Genomic DNA, 18099 nt, shown 5'->3' on the forward strand with positions numbered 1-18099 from the left:
GCCATCAGAGGGACCTGAAAGTATGAGCATTTTGTAGCTGGAAAGGCTTTTATTTCTCAGTCCGTACAGGATACACAAAAACAGTACATGTAAACTCCACTTTGGCACCCAATGTTCAATAAATAAAGAAGTTGCCGTCTTTTAGCGGTGCTGCCTGAATAAATAAACCTTAACTTTCCAATAAATAGATAATCGACAGTAAAGATGCATTGCATCAACCTTTCTGCAGTTGGGCAGAGGAGACCCAACAAAGGTGGAGGTGAATTCACTCCGCGTGGTGGAGGAGGTCCGAGGGCAGGCGTCGACGGATTCTGAACATGCCTTCAGCCTCTGTGACAGTACTCATGTGGGAAAGGTACAAGCGGAGTTAAGCGCAAAGCCGCAAGTGATTTACTAGTGAGGTGATGCACTGGAAAAAAGCCGTGATCCTGCTAGAGGAATACACAGGGATGGAGCGGGACTGAGCATCAGCATTTGATCGGATGACACAAATATCAGCTTAATGCTGAGTTCGACCACAAATTACTTTGCACCATGTCTGTTTCAGGTCCTCATTTGGAAGTAATTTGAATGTGGGCCAGGAGAAAGCTTCAGGCTAATGATTCCCCTATATTGTAGACAAAGCATGCTGCTTTTGCCTGGGCGGCTTGTAAGAACCGCCATAAGCACATATGAGCAGAGAGCTGTCCCTGTTATGGTTTTATTACACCGGGTGTCGAGTCCACATGGCGCCCATGCTAATGAAGGCTCCCTAGGAGGGATTTTGGCCCTTGTGGCGCCACGTGGTTCTGCTGTGTCTAGTCCTGAGGGTGTCTAGTTCTGACGCTCTAATACCTCGATCAATCGTTTCACCTGGAATCGTTTGGGACACAGTCCAGGTTAAAACCATTAACGATATGGGGTGGAGCAGCATTGCCCGTTAGCAGTCGAGATGAAAAGGAGATGAAGCATTTGGAAGGTGAGGTGTGGAAGCTGGGGACGTAACGTGGCGCTCAGTGTCTGGACAGAGGAAACTCAGACACCCCTATCTCTGATCTACATGGCAGTATTTAGTGCTCCCTTATTCAAAATTAAACACGCTCTGACAGTTAAGCTGGATTTCAACATTTGCCTATGTGACTGTTTTTTCTTGAAGTTTCTTATCATTTGAATTGTTTCTTGTATTGTGTAAGATTGCCTGTATGTTTGTTCTCAACCAAAGCTCATTTATTGGGCCCTAGTTTCTAAGTGTTGGACAGGCAATACTGTAAGCTTCTTGGTAGGTAATGACCTAAAGTTACTCCAGAAGGGCTTAGCACTGTGTAGCTTCCCTAAGAACAATTACATAATGTGCTCGTTAGTATTTCCTTGTAAAGTTTTCCTTTTTGCATTGAGCCGTATTGTTTTTACTGCTAATCCATGTTATCTGCTCTGTTTTGCTGTGTGAGAATAATTCAGTATGTGATTTCTCCACACATCGTGAAATAATGATCATATTGACGGAATCACAGCAAGTTCACACATATATAACTTGGGATTTTAAGTTTGTCTATTGAGCAATAATGCATACATATGACAATAATGCTTCGCATAATTATGAAATAATATAAAACAGAATCGGGACACAGATGTCCCCTGATGGGGGACGAGTTGCTGCCCCCAGCAGAGGAGTTCTAGTATCTCAGGGTCTTTTTCACAAGTGAGCGAATTAGGGAGCGTGAGATCGACAGACGGATCGGCGCAGCGTTGGCAGTAATGCGGACGCTGTACCGTCCTGTCGTGGTGAAAAGGGCGCTGAGCTGGAAGGTGAAGATATGGTGGGTGAGGGGTTTGGACATCCAGGAGGGGCTCAACGTAGAGCTGGGGAGGTGTTTGGGGCATGTCCAATCAGGAGGAGGCCCCGGGACAGACCCAAGACATGCTGGGGAGATTATATCTCTCGGCTGGCCTGCACCGCCTTGGTATTCCCCCTGGCGGAGCTGGAGGAGGTGGCTGGTGAGAGGGAGGTCTGGGCATCCCAGCATAGACTGCTGCCCCCGCGACCCGGCCCCTGATAAGTGGCGGACAATGGATGTATGGAGAATCAGGACACCACATAACCATGTTTATCCTTAAACTTTACCCTAAAAATACTGGCCATTGAAAGCAGGTTTTATAAAGCGCAAATCATTAGCTTGTGACGAGAGTAGAGCGTTCTATAAAATATACATAATGTATTGTATAATATGTCCTTTATTAGTTCGTTTTATGCAATGATTTTATTCTACTCATTAGTCAGGAGTAGAAAATATGAAAGTAGATATGTTTTTCATTTTTGGGAGGGAAGGGGGATATGTTTTGTATCTTATAAAGTGAAACTGAAATCTGTTGGTATTTTTTATGACAGAAATATTGAATTATAGCCGTAGAAGGTGCAGTTTGGACATGCTTTAAACAAATTTGAGTGGATGCTTATAATTTTAAATATACATCATTCGACCTCACCGCTCTGTTTGAAGCCGTATTTACAAAAGATTTGTGCTCTCAAAGACCCAAGTTGGCGTGTCTTTGCTGGGTGATTCTGTGAGGGGAAATTGAAGCCAACATTTTAAAATGATTCTGCCACATGAAAGAAGGAGCGACTCAGCCAAATATTGAAGGGGGCTCCTGCTCCGAAGACTTCTGAAAACTTTAGCGAGCAGCTGAAGGTGAACACGGAGAGTCTCAGTTTTGGTTTGGGTGCTTATATTCGTGGAAAACGAGGTAGATTTTCAGCGTGCGGCGGGCAATTTGTAGAAGGTTATTCAAAGACCTCTGAAAGCCGTTCCATCAAACCAGTTTGGATATCTTTTTTTTTTTTTTGCATGCAACCTCCCAGTTTGAGTTAGTGGTAGGTAGCTTCAAATTGAATTACATGTTCTTAATTACAGGTAATATGTCATCAAGATCATAGGAAAAATATCCAATCAGGGGAATTGACTATATTCCACATTCTTTTTGTCTCTTTGACAATGAATAGTTTAAAGAGCAATGAAAGTAATGAGGTTTTTCAAATGGGCAGAATATGTAGGTTCCTGTTCCGCTTCCCCACAGCCTCTGAGGTTACTTTTGACCAGCCTGGTCATCCAAAGGTAGGTCAGGTGACCGCTGTAGGTGTCTCGGGCCGCCTTGTTGCTCCAAGTGATCCCTGAGATCACACGCAGCTGCACTCCCGGGCCGACACCTGGTGGATGGTGTAGTACTTGTTGTTGTTGTCCAGGAAGGAGACGTCGTCTTCGTAGGTCGTCGGCCGGCAGCAGGGGCTGTGCCGCGCCCTGTCCTGCCGGCCCAGGCCCAGTACGCCCGTCCTCTTCATGTGCTCCAGCGACACGTCGTAGTTGCGGCGGTGCGTGAAGCAGCGCCCGCTGCAGTAGCGGAACAGCAGCGTCTCGTCGCTGTTGTAGCCGAGGCCCAGCTCGCTGACGCTCACCACCGCCTCTCGCAGGGAGCATGGCTTCAGGCCCTTCCTGGCCCGCTTGGTCCTGCGGCCCTGTGGGCCGACCTGTACCGCCCTCCTGTCCGCCAGGGTCCCAATAACCTGCTGGAGCTCTCCCTGGGTGAAGCTCTGGAACATCGATGAGACTGCAATGCAAAACGGGCGTTAAATTGACAACCCCCATGCTGCCAGAGTAAAGCTACTCGTTAGCTACTCGTTATCCTACCCTTGCGGCACCATATGCCGTATTCCTCTAGTAAAGCTTTCATTAAACATACATTCCGCTTACATGTACATTTCCATTCTCAAAAACAGGCAACACCATCATTTTCCTGTGAATCATCCACACTGTATCTCACTGCGGTGACTTAGTCTTCTCCTCCCTTGGAATCTCCACACACTGGTTGCCCTGTGACTCAGTGGGACCTCACATCCATGATCTACATGCTATATACGAAACTTAGCATATAGGAAACAGATTCCCTTTTTTAATATTGGTTTTTGCCCGCATTCTAAGCTTAGCCAACCCACTGCCATTCGCTGAAGATTCGGGAAGACCAGCTGAATGTTCAGCTAATTATAAGCAGCAAAATAAGTGCATGCTAGGCTCTGCCTGTGCTGTGGCACTAACAGATCAGTTTGGCATTCACCTGAGGGCTCTAAATGCACATCAGCACTGCAGTTTGTGGATTATGACAGTATTTCACTCATGGGAGTTTTACTTGCACAAAACTGTTCTAGGGCAGAACAAAAAATAATTGGTTCAGAGACATAATCAAACAGATTATAGAGGAGAGGAGATGGGTCCAAGATATCTGATTGGTTGGTCACACCTCCTCTAGTTGCTTGGACCCATCTCCTCTACAATATGACTGGTTATCTCTTTCAACCAATAATTTTTTTTGTTCTGCCCTCAGAACATTTTTCGTGTGTAAGTAAAACCTCCATGAGCCAGTATTTCAAGGCAGAATGCCTCCCGTTGCGCCCTAATCTGCTGTGGTATCGTTTCCAAGAAGCCGAACAGCTCATCTTCCTGCTGTGTGGCTTCTAGATCTGAAACCCCAAGCTGGCCTGGTGTAGGAGGAGTCTGCTGTGTACTAGGAACCGGGTGCAGCTGGGGGTCTTACATTCCACCAGGATAGACTCCAGGTCGTCCGTCGCCCTGCGGCTTCTCTGATGGCCAGCTGCTCGAAATATGGATGGTGATGGTTGCCTCTGTGGAGAGTGGACAGCCCGGGAGTGGAGGTGCTTGGGGCCCGTGGGAATTGTAGTTCTAGTGAAGATGTCGAAGAGCGCCGTCCCGCAGAACATGAAGGCGATGGCAGCACACGCCCATAACCTCATCTTAGACTGAGTAGGAGCATTGAAACTCTGCAAGACAAAATAACCAGGGATGGTTGTCACACAGGTGCCATCATCATCGCATAATCGGGGTATCAAGGAGTCCTTTAAGTCTGTCTGATTGGACAGCTCACCAGTGCGGTCACAAGTGTCTATGTAGCAAGCAGTTCTCTTTGACTTCACGACAGACTCAGGAACGGCCTTTGGGATGATTTTTTGTGTGACACTGATTTGTTCTGGTGTTAAGTGTGATTCTGTTTGCAGGAGTGGTATGACGTAGCCCCAAGCTTCCTCTCGTTATTAGCCTCTGTGAGCTTCATCTAGCCGGGCATCATCACAGCTAACCACATGCATTATGCAACATGCATTATGTTGCTTCAGACTGCCAGGTATATGTGTGAACATATGTATAGGTGTTATGTAAAGGCTGCGGTTATACGAAAATAATGACAGTAATGCCGTACACCTCGACAGAGGTGTAAAGTTCAGGTTCGGAAAGTTAAAATCCAGACCAGGATTTAGTTTCAACCAACCAGCTGAGTTTAAAGAGTCACCTTCACAGAGTAATCAACTGTTTGGAAACAAAATCTTGGTCTGGATTTGTGGATTTGAAGTGGTTTATCTCGCTTATATTGTGGCTAATGAATAATAAAAAAAAAACAATTTTTCAAAAGAAAACTATTTCAGTTAGCATTTAATAATGTTCTCGTTAAAATACAGCCTCTATAAGGATAGATTGTCTGGTCACGCCTCGCTGGAAGCAAGAAGCCCGTTACCATAGAAACCGTGGTGTTTCAAAAGCAAAGGAAAATTATGCCGCTAAGAATGACTGCTTATAATAAAAGTCACACATTTTAACATGTTTATATTAACATTTTAAATAAAATATTAGAATGCATTAATATAGAGCTGTTATTAGGCTGCCCGTGTTCTGCAAAAATAATCAGCATCCATTTGACATCTCTGGATAAATAAGAAATAGTGTCTTCCAAAGTTGTAGTATAAGAATTGTACAGTATATGGCATTAGTGTGATGTCAATGTGATGTCTGGCATGACAGAGTGTGGAGTTGGACATTCGCACCTGGGCCTTTTTCTGAGCTTAGGGAGACCAGAACTTTCTCTCAGGATCCATACTGGGACACCCTGACTTTGCAGAGTTTGATGTGTCCCTGGGTCAAAAAGGGAGGGGCTTGCATTTCTCTTCTTTAACCAATTACTGTCTTCATTATATAACATAAGAATGTTACAGACAAAAGGAGACCATTTGGGACATCGAGCTCACTTGGAGGGAATTGAACTAATAATTTAAAGTTGGCAGGATATTGCCAAGTTCAGATTTGAAGGAATGTAGGGTTTTAGCTTGCACTCCCCCTCACAGGCAGACTATTCCATACTCTAATTACATGCTGTGACAAGTTGTTCTTTTTCAGATCCAAACTAAAATGTTCCCCCACTAATTTCCATGGTTTCTTGAATTAGAACTTAGTTTGAAGAAACAATTTGGATGACCAGCATCTAAACCTGTTAGAATCTTATATACCTGTATCATGTCTCCCCTTAGTCTCCTTTGCTCGAGGCCAAACAACTTTATCTCTGCCAGCTTCTCTGCTCGTAAGACATCCCCCTAAGGCTAGGAATCATTCTTGTAGCCCGGCGTTGGACCGCTTCTAAAGCAGCCAGGTCCTGGACACAGTATTCGAGGTGAGGTCTTACGAGGGAATTATATAATCCTAGCTTTACTCCCTTGATTTAAACTCAACACACCTGAAGATGTATCCCAGCATCCTGTTTGCCTTTTGTCTGTTTCCCTACATTGGCGAGCGTGAGACATGGAAGTGTCAGTATTCACACCCAGATCTTTCTCATAATCATCATCCTCAATTTCAGTTGAACCCATAAAATATCTATACTTTATATTTCTGCTCCCTGCATGGATTACCTTACATTTATCTACATAAAATTTAATCTGCCATTTGTCAGGCCGGTCTTTAATTAGATTGAGGTCCTGTTGTTACACCTCTGTGGCTAACTCAGAATCTACTACACCTCCTAACTTGGTATGGTCAGCAGATATAACCAGTTTTCTATATATAATTAGTGTCCATATGGTTTATGTAAATTAGGATTAATAATGGTCCTAAAGTTGAACCCTGAGGTACCCCACTATTGCCTGTTGTGACTTTGTGCCTCTAATAACTACCCACTGCTTTCTGTCGATTAACCAGTTTTCGGTCCACATTGGTTTCTTTTTTTATTCTCAATTTCAAACTTGAGGCTTCCAGTCATCCTGCCGGGGGCAGTGTGTGTTTCGGCAGGCTAAATATTATTATTATTATTATTATTAAATAAATAAAGACACATTGCTCCGTACAGACTTTGCAGATAAGCATGTTACAAAACGTAGTATCTACACCATGTCCATTAAGAAACAGCATGCACAATGAAACAGTTACTTTAGAAATCTGCACACCTTGCCACTAAACAGAAAACACTGGTTTTAATTAATGTCGTGATGTCATACAATGAAGACTGTGATTGGTAAAAGAAGTGAAATTCAAGCCCCTCCTCTGTTGACCCATGGACACGTCGAACTCTGCAAAATCAGCATAAAGGCAAAGGTGAAGGGTTTGGCTGTGGCTTGATGTGGCCACCCCCAGGGCATCCACACTCCATCCTGGACTGTTACTCGCCCCTTCCCTGCTGCAGGGTGTATACTGTCTATTTCAGAGGTCATATTATAGTTCGCTTCCTATCCGCAATGTGTTCCCAATCTGGCTTTGCTCACATCACATTATCACATTTATCTGTGTTACATTTTGTACTGGTATTTTAGTTTTTTTCTTCCCAGTTTGTGTTTGAAGGTAGGTGGGAGGAGCTTGACGTGAAGTACTTCTCCAGAGCAGGATGCTGCAAGCTGCCAATGTCTCTGGACGAATCCGGAGTGTTGGCTTAAAGTACTTTGCCAGAACATGAAGAAGGCCTTTTGCTGGCTAGAGCCAATGAGAGTGACTTCCGGAGCTTCCTACAACAAGCCCACTACTCTGTCATTTCCAGTGCAGTTTCACACTTATTTGGATGTTTCATTCGGCAAGGCTTGTTCTCCTTAGGGATTGTCCTTGTTGACGGTTTCGTTTTTGAGTCTCCTGCATGGACTCCTAATGAAGGTTTCTCAGAGAGTTTTATTCTGCAACTTCCCCTACGTGCCACATTCCTGACACTACAAAATGTTTACTCTACAGCTGGCTGGCTTCCACTCTCCGATGTCAGTAGACCCTTTGCAAACGGACCGCTAAGTGTGCTGTCTGAGTACACGTGAGTGAGTACACCCCAGAACTTGGTCGTGACTGAAAGAAGCTACCAAGATGATTGTATTTATCAGGACAGACAGCTATGTGTCTAGCAGTTACAGCTCAGCTGGTAACCCCATAAAATTCCTTAAGAAGACCATATGAACACCATCTGGTCAATTAGTTAGAATGAACACATACTCTGCCTGAGTTTGACTTTCACAGTTTGTTTGTACAGCCTTTGAAAGGGACTGACTAGAGAATAAATATTGCATTCATGTACAAATCAAGGAATGATTATCAAGAACTCTTCCTTCAAAATGGCTGTACTTAGCATGGGCCATTAACCTGGATTCATCCTGAGCCCTGAAGCACTTTGCTTTGTCGTTTGCTCTGTGGCATCATGTTCCGCACCCCAACCTGGCAAAGGCTCAATCAGGAGAGGCGGCCCAACAGGCCAGAGTGAGGGTGGAAGAATCAAGCCACTGTGCACGTTGTGACTGAAAGCTGGTGCAGATGGGAATGGGGTCCCATTGTGAGGGGAGCATGGGTGTGAGTGGCTGGACCCCCACCGAGGAGCCTAATTAGCGGCCGAAAAAGAGCCATTGTCCCTCATATAGAGACGGCTGAGGAAGACCCCGTCGGCTCCTCTCTGCCCAGCCCGCGGTACTGTGCGCTCTCTGTTTCACTGGGATGTTTTGCCTCTTAGCCGGAGGGAGATTGATGAGCATAGATGAGGCAGAGAGAATACTTATTGTACGGGCCATTCAGAGATGTAAGTCTGCAGTTTTTCAAAGGGGATTTCTGTGTGCAGCTACGCATTGGCTTCATTCTGACTTGAGACCATTGTGAATTGCCTACAATGCAAGGTTGCTACAACCAAACGCAGCCCAAGTAGCGCTGATCAAAGCTCCAATGGCTCTTGAGAAATCCCCTTTCCTTCTTTGTCGGTATTCCTCCTTTCTGCTCGATTTAAAGTGGTGTGGCCTCACTTAATCTTCCAGGTTCTTGTTGTCTTTGCAGTACGCAGTTGCTGTACTTCTCGGTGATAATGAGGTGTACTGAGAGCTGTGTTTGTGTAATCCGGCCGCGTATGAGTGCGCTGCTCCTAGGTCTTGAAGTAAACGAGGTGTGAAGTGTAGCGTAACACAAGCTGCTGATTGAGCAGATAGAAGCAGCCAGGAGCGGTGATTGAAATCCAGCCTGTACACTTGAGGCCACACACTGACAGTCAGCTGTTTGCTACAAGCTGTCCTGGATCCTCTTAAGGTCCATCTGTATTTATCGCACATCGGGAAACAGAAACATTTTCACCTGAGTTACACAGGTTATGTAATTCGACTGCACTGTTTCCTCTGCTGCAATCCGCTTAGACGCAGCATTTATTACATTTCCTATTTTAAGGAGACATTTTTGGGTTTCCCCTTGTTTAACACACCTGATTCAACTTCTTGTGCTAATTACCACGTAGCTGCTGAGCTGAATCATTTGTGGTGGAACGGGGAAAGACCTAAGCTACACAGGGCTGCGGCCCCCCAGGACTGGAGATGGGCACGTCTGGTCTGATCTTTATCTGGTGTTTATCTCATTTCAGATTTATTAATTAAGCTGTTTGGGTTCAGTCTCACAGCTGCACAGCCATGCCTTGCTGGGCAGGTGGAGTTTAAGCATCATCACGCAAAATACACAACTGGTATGTCTTAGGAGTTGAAAGTTATTAGCTATACAGATCACATATTATGGAATTAAGGGTAACAGGTTATAATTAGAGCTGTGGAGTTTGGGTTAGAGTTACGGCATATGAGACAGGGGTTATTTAATGATTTAGTAGTTACAGATTACAAGCTTAGGGGTGAAGACGGTCACCGTCACTGGGCACAGCAGTTACTGGTGCCATGCTGGGACACACAGAGCACTTCTGTTTAAACGTGCCGTGTCTTGTTGCTTTGCTGAAAGGTAGCGGCTAACTGGCCGTGCCAGCAGAAACGGGGGCAGCTAGCAGGGGTGCTGTACTGAGATCGGGGCAGGATTAGCAATAATGGCTGTCAGTTTGTCTGTCCTCACATAGACATTCACCTGCAGTGGCAGGTGGGGTCGGGGGGGGGGATGAGCAGCCCTACCAGCCCATGCTAATCCCACAGAGCCACGCCCCCACCCTGCCGGGGCATGTGGCTTCTTCTGGGTATTAAGTCACATTTTGTTTTTCAAATGTGTCTGTAACAGTTGCTGAATGTTTGCGCCCCCCCCCCCATTCTGGGCACTTTTACTCTCAAAAGGGCTGAACTAGTAATTAAATACAAATTTTGTACCCCCAAGACTGTTCACCATGTGGTCTCTTTTGCAAGACTTCATGCAATATTTGGCATTTATTCCTCGTCGGATGGGGGTCAAAAATTAGAGGAGTCATAATTCGCGTCATAATTTTGATTATCCAGAGTCAAGAGAAGCAGGGAAGAGATTGCGCAGCTGCAATGCTGGGGATGACTGCCCACATCCCCTATTTAGCGTGAGTGGTACCGGCGGACTGAGCTAATCGCCAGCTAATACGAGCTAATCAGCCCTGACGGCGAGCTGTTAAGCTGTCTGAGGATACAGGCCATGTCAATCCGGCAGGGACTCTGTGTGCTAACATGCACATCTCCCAGTCGTTTATCAGTACCAGCTGTGTGTCGGTGTTTAACAAGCCTGTGTACCTTTAATGGTTCTGCCACACGGCCCATGTGTGTTGCGAAAGAACAGATGTAGTAAACTTGCATCAGTCCGTGGCACCAGACCCTCTCCAGGTTCCTGAGTTTCTCCTGCTCGCCATTGAACTCTGATTGTCTTGTCTTTTCCAGCAGCTGTAATATCTACCATATCGTTCTGTGTATAAATGCGATGGAAAGTTCAGACGTCGGTAACATTTTTGTTCCAAGATGATGCCCTGAATACCTAAAATAAATACTTTCCCACTTTTGTCTCCAGCAGTAACTTTTTATATTGCTTGGAATCAAAAACCAAAACAAAAAAGTTTAATGATAAATTGTATGAATGAAAAGAAACATGCTATGCTTCAAGGCCTACTCTATTTTTGCTCCCATATAATAAAAGAATTCAAGCTAAAGTGGCGGTAATTTTATGATCTCACAGGAGGATTATTAGTTTATATTTGGAAAAAATTGAACTGAGATTTGACCTCTGTAATCAAAAGGCTGTGTACCTTCTCGGAAAGTCTGGAAGGGGAGCAGAATATTATATCATTGTTTGTCTTTACCATTGTATGGAGCGTCCCTGTTTAGGAAAGTTTGCTTCAAAACAAGAAACACTGGAATCTTGTCACGCCAGATGTCTGCTTCACATTTCTTACTCATCGGACACAGATGACGTTCCCACATTCCAGGGTCGGAGTCTACAGGAGTCGAGATCTCCGTCCTGGGTCCCCCTTGTTACGGGCGCGGCCTGAAAGGCGGCATCTTCCCGGGGATCTGCCTGCCAGGTGGGACGACTCAACCAGCCTGGATGGCTGCAGGGAGCCAGAAATTCGCCATGATTCACATCCGTGTCGAGACAGGGGCGCCCGGCACATCTTGGGCCAGCCTCTTGCTTATACAAACACAGCGCTGCTTTTCCGGGCGGCGCGGGTGAAGATAGAAGCTGAGAGTGCGGTGCTGCTCGTGTCACTTTGACAAAGGTCACGTCCTGCCATCGTCTGCCGCTGACGGCTCCATCTTAGCCCACATGTTTACGGGAAGATAGTATGCCCTCCCCCCCCCGCCACAGTCAGGTTTGATTCATTGCCCCTAGCTGCAGGGTCAGGGTCCTACTGTGTTTACTAAACTCCGACTGCTCTTACTTTTTTGTCAGAGTATAGAAAATGAATCTCAATTCTGCTCAGTAAAGGTGTAAACGGTAAACGGTTAAACGTATAATGCATCTGAAACAACCTCTGTGAATGTTAGTACCCGAGCACAAATATTAGAAATTCTTCTGCTTTAAGGTGGAACACATAATGCTATATTCAATAAATGACTGTACCCTTATAAAATTACCCAGAATCCTTATCCAGTTCCAAAGCATAGGTCTGCTGGTGGTTGTTCTGTGTCTGTCATCGGCTGGTTACGTGCCTGTTATTGGTTAGTTCCCAGTGTGGGGTTAGTCGGTTATTTGTCATGTGTTGGTCAGGTTTGTGTCTTGTGACAGTTTTTATGTGTTTTCATTACTGAAGCTGTCTGCAGTGAGTCACTTTGACCTGTTTGGAAGGTTCTTGATTATCCAGAGAGAGACTGGAGATGATTCACATCTCCAGACTGTATATGTTTGCGGTCTGTCCATGGTGCCCTTTGTCAGTGGTGAAAAAGACTGACACTGGTAATTCTGAAAGCAGTGCAAGTTTTACACAGCAAATCAAACGATACATTTCATGATTATGGTTGTGTGGCCAGCAGCTTTCAGTGTTTCAGGTAATGACTTTGCAGCATGTTACTTCTCCGTACAGCAATCACTCACCTAATCATTACCTAACGATGCCAACTCTCACCATTCAGCTGTACCTGAGTCATAACTCTCACCTTCACCTTCCAGCTGTGTGTTTCAGCGCCGCTTCAGATCGCTGGCTTTGTGCCGGTGGCACAGGAGTACAATCATGCGCTCACCTGTAGCTACATCGTCCGCCTACTCGCCATCTGTCCTCCGCAAACTTCACTTCATGAAATGAACAGCATGTTGCCACAACCTCAGCCCTCCCATTCTCCTTTTTTTTTTTCCAAGGCATAGCTTGAGTTTTTGGGTCTGTTCTGTATGAATGATGTAATGACGGATTGCCACACGCCCTTGTCAAGCGCCTTGCCATGAAAGGTGATATATATAAAAACAAATTGAATTGTTTGGCTCACTCCCTATGGCTTGGTTGAGCGTAACACTACATAAAGCATCACTGTGCCTTCAGTGAAATCACGTAAACCTATACCAGTCCTCGAAAGTATTACCCAGAAATCTGATGGTGTTTTCACACACTGCTGGCATCTCAGATAAAGGAATGCCTCTTGTACATCAGCAAGTGTGAATAGGCGGGGAGAAGCGTCAGTGAGTTCCTTTTGGTTGCTAACTGGTGCCAGATACCACGGTCGCCCCAGGCTATCAGAATGCCATCTCCGATGAGCCCTCAGCCCATCGGTTTATGCTTCCTAACAGGCTGCGTGTCCGTCACCCCGCAGAAGAGAACCACACGCCTGTTTGGGGTGATGACTCGGGTTTGGCTGATTCTGAAGAACGCGGCGGCAGACAGAAACAAGCCGCAGAAACTCCGCCGACAGCATGAGGCTTCAGCCGCATCAATTCGGCTTTTGATGGGCTCGTCTAGCCGCGATGGTGGCAAGTGGCCAACTTAGAGAGCACTTTTGACTACAGAAGAAAAGACCTTTGTTGATGTGTGCGCAGTGGGGCGAAAACTGATTCTTCTGTGTAAGAGAGAGCAGCAATTGTGGGACACGGCTGAGAGACGGAGTGTAGCTCAGGTTAATGCCGATGAGCGGTTCGAAAGCCTATCAGCTTAGCCTCCCTTACCCTGCTGCCCCTGAAAGCCACCGACTCCTGACTTGTGTTACCAAGATGCTAATTATAACCTGAACAATGTTCTTGAAAACAAACTGCACTGATCTGTTAATAAAAACTAATGCTGAAAAATCCTGAAGTGTGAATTCATTCGCCTATTCAGATTTCCCACTTGCTATTACTATGATACATGAACATAACATTGATTTAACTATTGACAGCAAAATGAACAACGTGGTAGGCAGCCCACGGGGCCCAGGCATGGGGAAGGCGTTCCCGTGTTTATGTAGTAGCGAATGTGGAGGCATGTTGTGACCACACTGCAAGGAAAGGATGAGGCCTTACCGTATGCCCGGCTAATCCAGACTCTTCAGCCGTCCTGAGTTATGCCCATTAGGGTGTCCCAGGTTGGGACACCCAAGTCAAGGAATGTTGGCAGGGGGCTCGTGGGCCAGTCAGTGTGCTTGCATGGGCTGCTTGAAGATTCCTGGATGTCTCCTGATCTCTGTTGGTGTGATTGAGCTTCTGGGGGTTTCTGTCTTGCCGGGATCATCCAGCTCCGCTTTGCGCCCCGAGCTGAGCGTTCGGAGAGTCCCGCATGCTTTCGTAGTGTCTGTACCCCCACCCGCCAACAAAAGACAGATCCACAGGAGACGTTCTCAGGCGTTGTAGCTTCTCATCCCCCCAGTGGTCTGACTGGGGCTGGAAACAGGTGCGACGTTCTCGTTAGGCTATGCAAATCACGCTAATGGAAAAAGTGTATCGATGTTACAGCCGCGACAGACTGATGAAAATAGAATCGGGACTCCAAAAGAAGTAAAGGCGGACGAGTGCAGCTCTCTTCATCACGTGCTGCTTCAGAGCGGCTTTGGTTGATGTGTTGTACTGCAAGCCTTTAGTCAAAAGATTAACGAGACAGGCCAAAAGATTAGGGAAACTCCAAATCCGACTGCATCAGTATATTATTCCTGTCTGGAACTCTGGAGCGGCTCCATGGTCCGGACCGTTTCTTGGATTCTGTGGCGTCTCCAAAGGGTGGTTCTTCTGAGACTCTTCAGGTGAGTGCTAGGGTCTGCACTTCCTCTGAGAGCCTATTCTCAGCTGAGGTTGTACGTTTGCTTGAAAAAAACCAGCTTGCTCCTGCTTGGGCTGGTTTCCAGCACCCCGGTCAAGTCAGCACTGGGCCTTCCAGGTTACCATCCGCACGGGCACAACTGGAGTCCAGTCAGCTCCACGGGTCTCTAGGTCTTGGATTTACTCTGACAGAATGGGCAGATACCGCAGTAATAAGGAGCGCCTTCTCCTTTTTTCCCTGGTGAGTTGAGCACAGCTGCGCCTCCTCTCGACTCCTGGCACGTGTCCTTTGGTGTTACGCCTCCCCTCTAACTCTTATCCTAACACTGCTGCTCTCAAGGTTGGGAGAGCCAGCTGGGGGACAGATACTCACTCTGGCTCCTCCCCCCCAGGCTGTGTAGACCAATGGCAGCGCCGGATTCCCCTACACATGCAAATCTGATGCATCTGCATGCTGATCTTCCACAAACGGCTGTGGCAGAGAGAGGGTACTGGCCCGGACGTGTGTCTTCCTTGCTATTCCAGGGTAGCTGAGTGCTGGAAGGCTTTTGGATGACAGTGTTTTACTGGAGCTGAGACAGTGGCCAGGACCCCTTCAGCAATTCTCATTCCACCCCACGTCAGACCGTTTATCTCACCTTTATCTCAACTTTCTTGGCCTTGTAAACATATCTGCATAGTACTCGCATACCACGTATTACTATTGTGTATAAATGGGTAAAACCAAGACAATGATTAAGCCAGTGTAATGTGTACCCGGGATTCAGGTGTTCTATATGGGGTCCAGGTCACAATGAAGTACGTAATTAGACACCTCCATCCCCCCCCCCCCTGAGAAGGTGTATTCCTTGCACAACCTTTGTATGTGAGAGATGGTCTGTTTCATTCACTTATTTTCCATCTGACACTCTTTGCTGTTTGCTTTTGCAGTCCACCCTTCCACGTGGCGGGGGTTAGGGGCGCAGACCCCCCCCCCCCCCCCCGCAATCTGGAAAATCCACGTGAAATGTTTTGGTCCTCTTGGTGAGCAAAGTGAACATGCGAGCGAAGAAAGAGTGAAAAGATGAGAAACAAAAAATAACTGAGAGGTCGCTGAGAGATCACCGCGGGAAATCACCTGAGAGTCTGCCGTAAACATGCACGGGGTCTCCAGACCTGCACTGGCTGTATATTTCACGCATTTATGAGTAAAGGCACCATTTGCGTGTCGTCTGCTTTCGAAAAACTCCCAAAAAAATTCCCATTTAATTTCTTATGCCTACCCCACGACTTGTGTCAGGAAAGGGGGCTTTAATCAGGGTGAAGAAATAAATTTTAAGGATGTAGGGTGTCCGGGAGCACCAGTGAGATTTGGCGGTCCTGAAGGGTAGCACTCCTTCAGCCTCTAGGTCACACAAACCCTCTTGTCAGACTTGTCACCAGTTCATCTATATACAGAGCAGTAGATTAATTTCCATGACTCAAGATACAGCCTTCATCTTACAAACTGCTGCACCCTCATATTCCCTGTGACCCTGATGGGGATCGGCCATCAGAAGATGGACAGAAGCGCACACACCCGTGGGCACATGCACAGAGGTCTGAGGTAGGCCTGTTTTTCCCATAATTACCCACTGTTTTGTTTCTGCACACGTTACATGACTGCTTGTTATGTTAACAATAAGAGTAGTGTTTCTCATCTTCGGTTAATGGTTTTTGAGGGGAGTTGTCTTCTTCAGACGGCCCTCAGCCCGTCGAGTCAGCTGTGCTTCATCTCAAATAGCGAGGGCGGCCGGAACTTCACGCGGTTTACATTTCACTGCCGCAAAGCGAGAGGCGGTAGGTTAGGCCATGCGGCCTGCTGGCGGACTCCGCCGGCCTGCCATGCCTCCGTGTTTCGACTGAGATCTATGGCTTCCACTTGAAAAATCCATCATACTGTCCTGGAAAATAACGGCTTGTTTTCTTTGCCTTCAACATGTTTAATCATACTTTGGATGCCAGGCTAAGCGACGCTTTGTTTAAGGAACATGTCTGCTCAAGTGTGCACACTTGGATAACAACCTCAAAGCTTCCTTCTCCAGCTTGTCTCATTTTTAACGGTGGGCCTAAATGCTACAAAACTTCTAATCATCCATCTAAATGCATCTTGAAGTTTTCCTATCCCATTCCTGTCAGACCTTTCTTTTTGAGTAGGTGGCTGCATTATGCCAAGCCAGAGATAGTCCGCCATTGAGACGGTAAGAGCTGTGTTTGTTGCTGTGAGAGATCGTACTGGGTACTCATACGTACCACCAGCTGAGCCTAAGCTGTTTGAATACTGGGCTGAAGACAGCGGCACTCCCAGCCCCTAAGACATGAGTCGTCGTTTGACCTTTTCCTGGGAAATTCTGTGTCGGTGAAAACAAGCCTGTTTGCATTCATTCAGCCAATGCCCTAGGGAGATAATGGCAGCTTTGACACCTACCCCTCCACTTCGAATGTCTAAAGAAAAACATTACCATCCCAATATGGATGAACATAAGCAAAGTCTATCAGAACCTGGGAGACTTTGGGATTTCCATGTGATTTGTAGTACCTCCTAGCTTCTGGAAAATTCTTTTATCCTCTCCGTAACCCTGGCTGTGAGTTGTTCTATGCTGTTGCTGTGAGATGTTTTCCTGAGTGTTTCTCCTCCGATCCCACCTGCGGGTGCCTCTCTTAATGAGGTGATCAGAGCGGTTCGCAGCTTGGTCTTTAAAATCTTTTCCTGTTTGCACAGTGGGATGGTGGAACCACGGACACTGTAACTATGGCTGCTGTTGCTGCTGTACAAGCCCTTTGGCTCTACTGTGCTTGTCCATTAATGTGTCTATGCATGTTCTGACCATCCATGGTCTCTGCCTCCCCACATGTCTGGATGGGCACAATCTGGGCTGCAGTCCTGGTTCAGTCCCATGGAGGGGTGCCATTGTGGATGTGACTTATGATGTTTAACATCGTGGGTACAGCCTTCAATCTGCCACCCTACACAGGCCAGCATGGAGAACAGACTCATTGACGGATTGGCTTTGAAGTTAATCACAGTTTACACCTTTCTTTTAGTATGCAAGTCCACCCTTTTCAGTAATGTTAACATTCCTGGGGGGGTTGGCCAGCCAGTTGACCTTGGGCCCCCAGAAGCTTTTTTTCTCCCTATTTGGAAGTTTTTGGTTCCTGTCCTCTGTTATCATCTGGCTTTTGTTCACTCTTTTTTCTCTTCTGTTTTTTTTTAAATTATTATTCTGTACATAAAGTGCTTTGGGATGACTCTGTCGTGAAAGGCGCTATATAAAAATAAATCAAACTGAATTGACTTCTGCCCTCTTCCCATTTTCCATTTCGTTGTGAAAAGGTGGAATTGCCAGTTAATTCGGTCTGAAGTCTCAGGAAAGATGAAAATGACTACACACCTTGTCCTGGTGATCAGAATCAT

General features: G+C 46.3%; 1 protein-coding gene across 1 annotated transcript; it reads right to left on the minus strand.

Moving 5' to 3' along the window:
- Positions 1-45: 45 nt before the first annotated feature.
- On the minus strand, positions 46-14981 carry LOC111847607 (neurturin). Its single transcript, XM_023818954.2, has 3 exons — positions 13938-14981; positions 4561-4804; positions 46-3579 (listed from the first exon to the last, which is right to left on the minus strand). The coding sequence occupies exons 2-3, from the start codon at positions 4775-4777 to the stop codon at positions 3152-3154; spliced, it is 645 nt and encodes a 214-aa protein (XP_023674722.2). The 5' UTR covers positions 4778-4804; positions 13938-14981; the 3' UTR covers positions 46-3151.
- Positions 14982-18099: the final 3118 nt, after the last annotated feature.

This window comes from Paramormyrops kingsleyae, chromosome 21 (assembly GCF_048594095.1).
Source record: "Paramormyrops kingsleyae isolate MSU_618 chromosome 21, PKINGS_0.4, whole genome shotgun sequence".
NCBI lineage: Eukaryota > Metazoa > Chordata > Actinopteri > Osteoglossiformes > Mormyridae > Paramormyrops > Paramormyrops kingsleyae.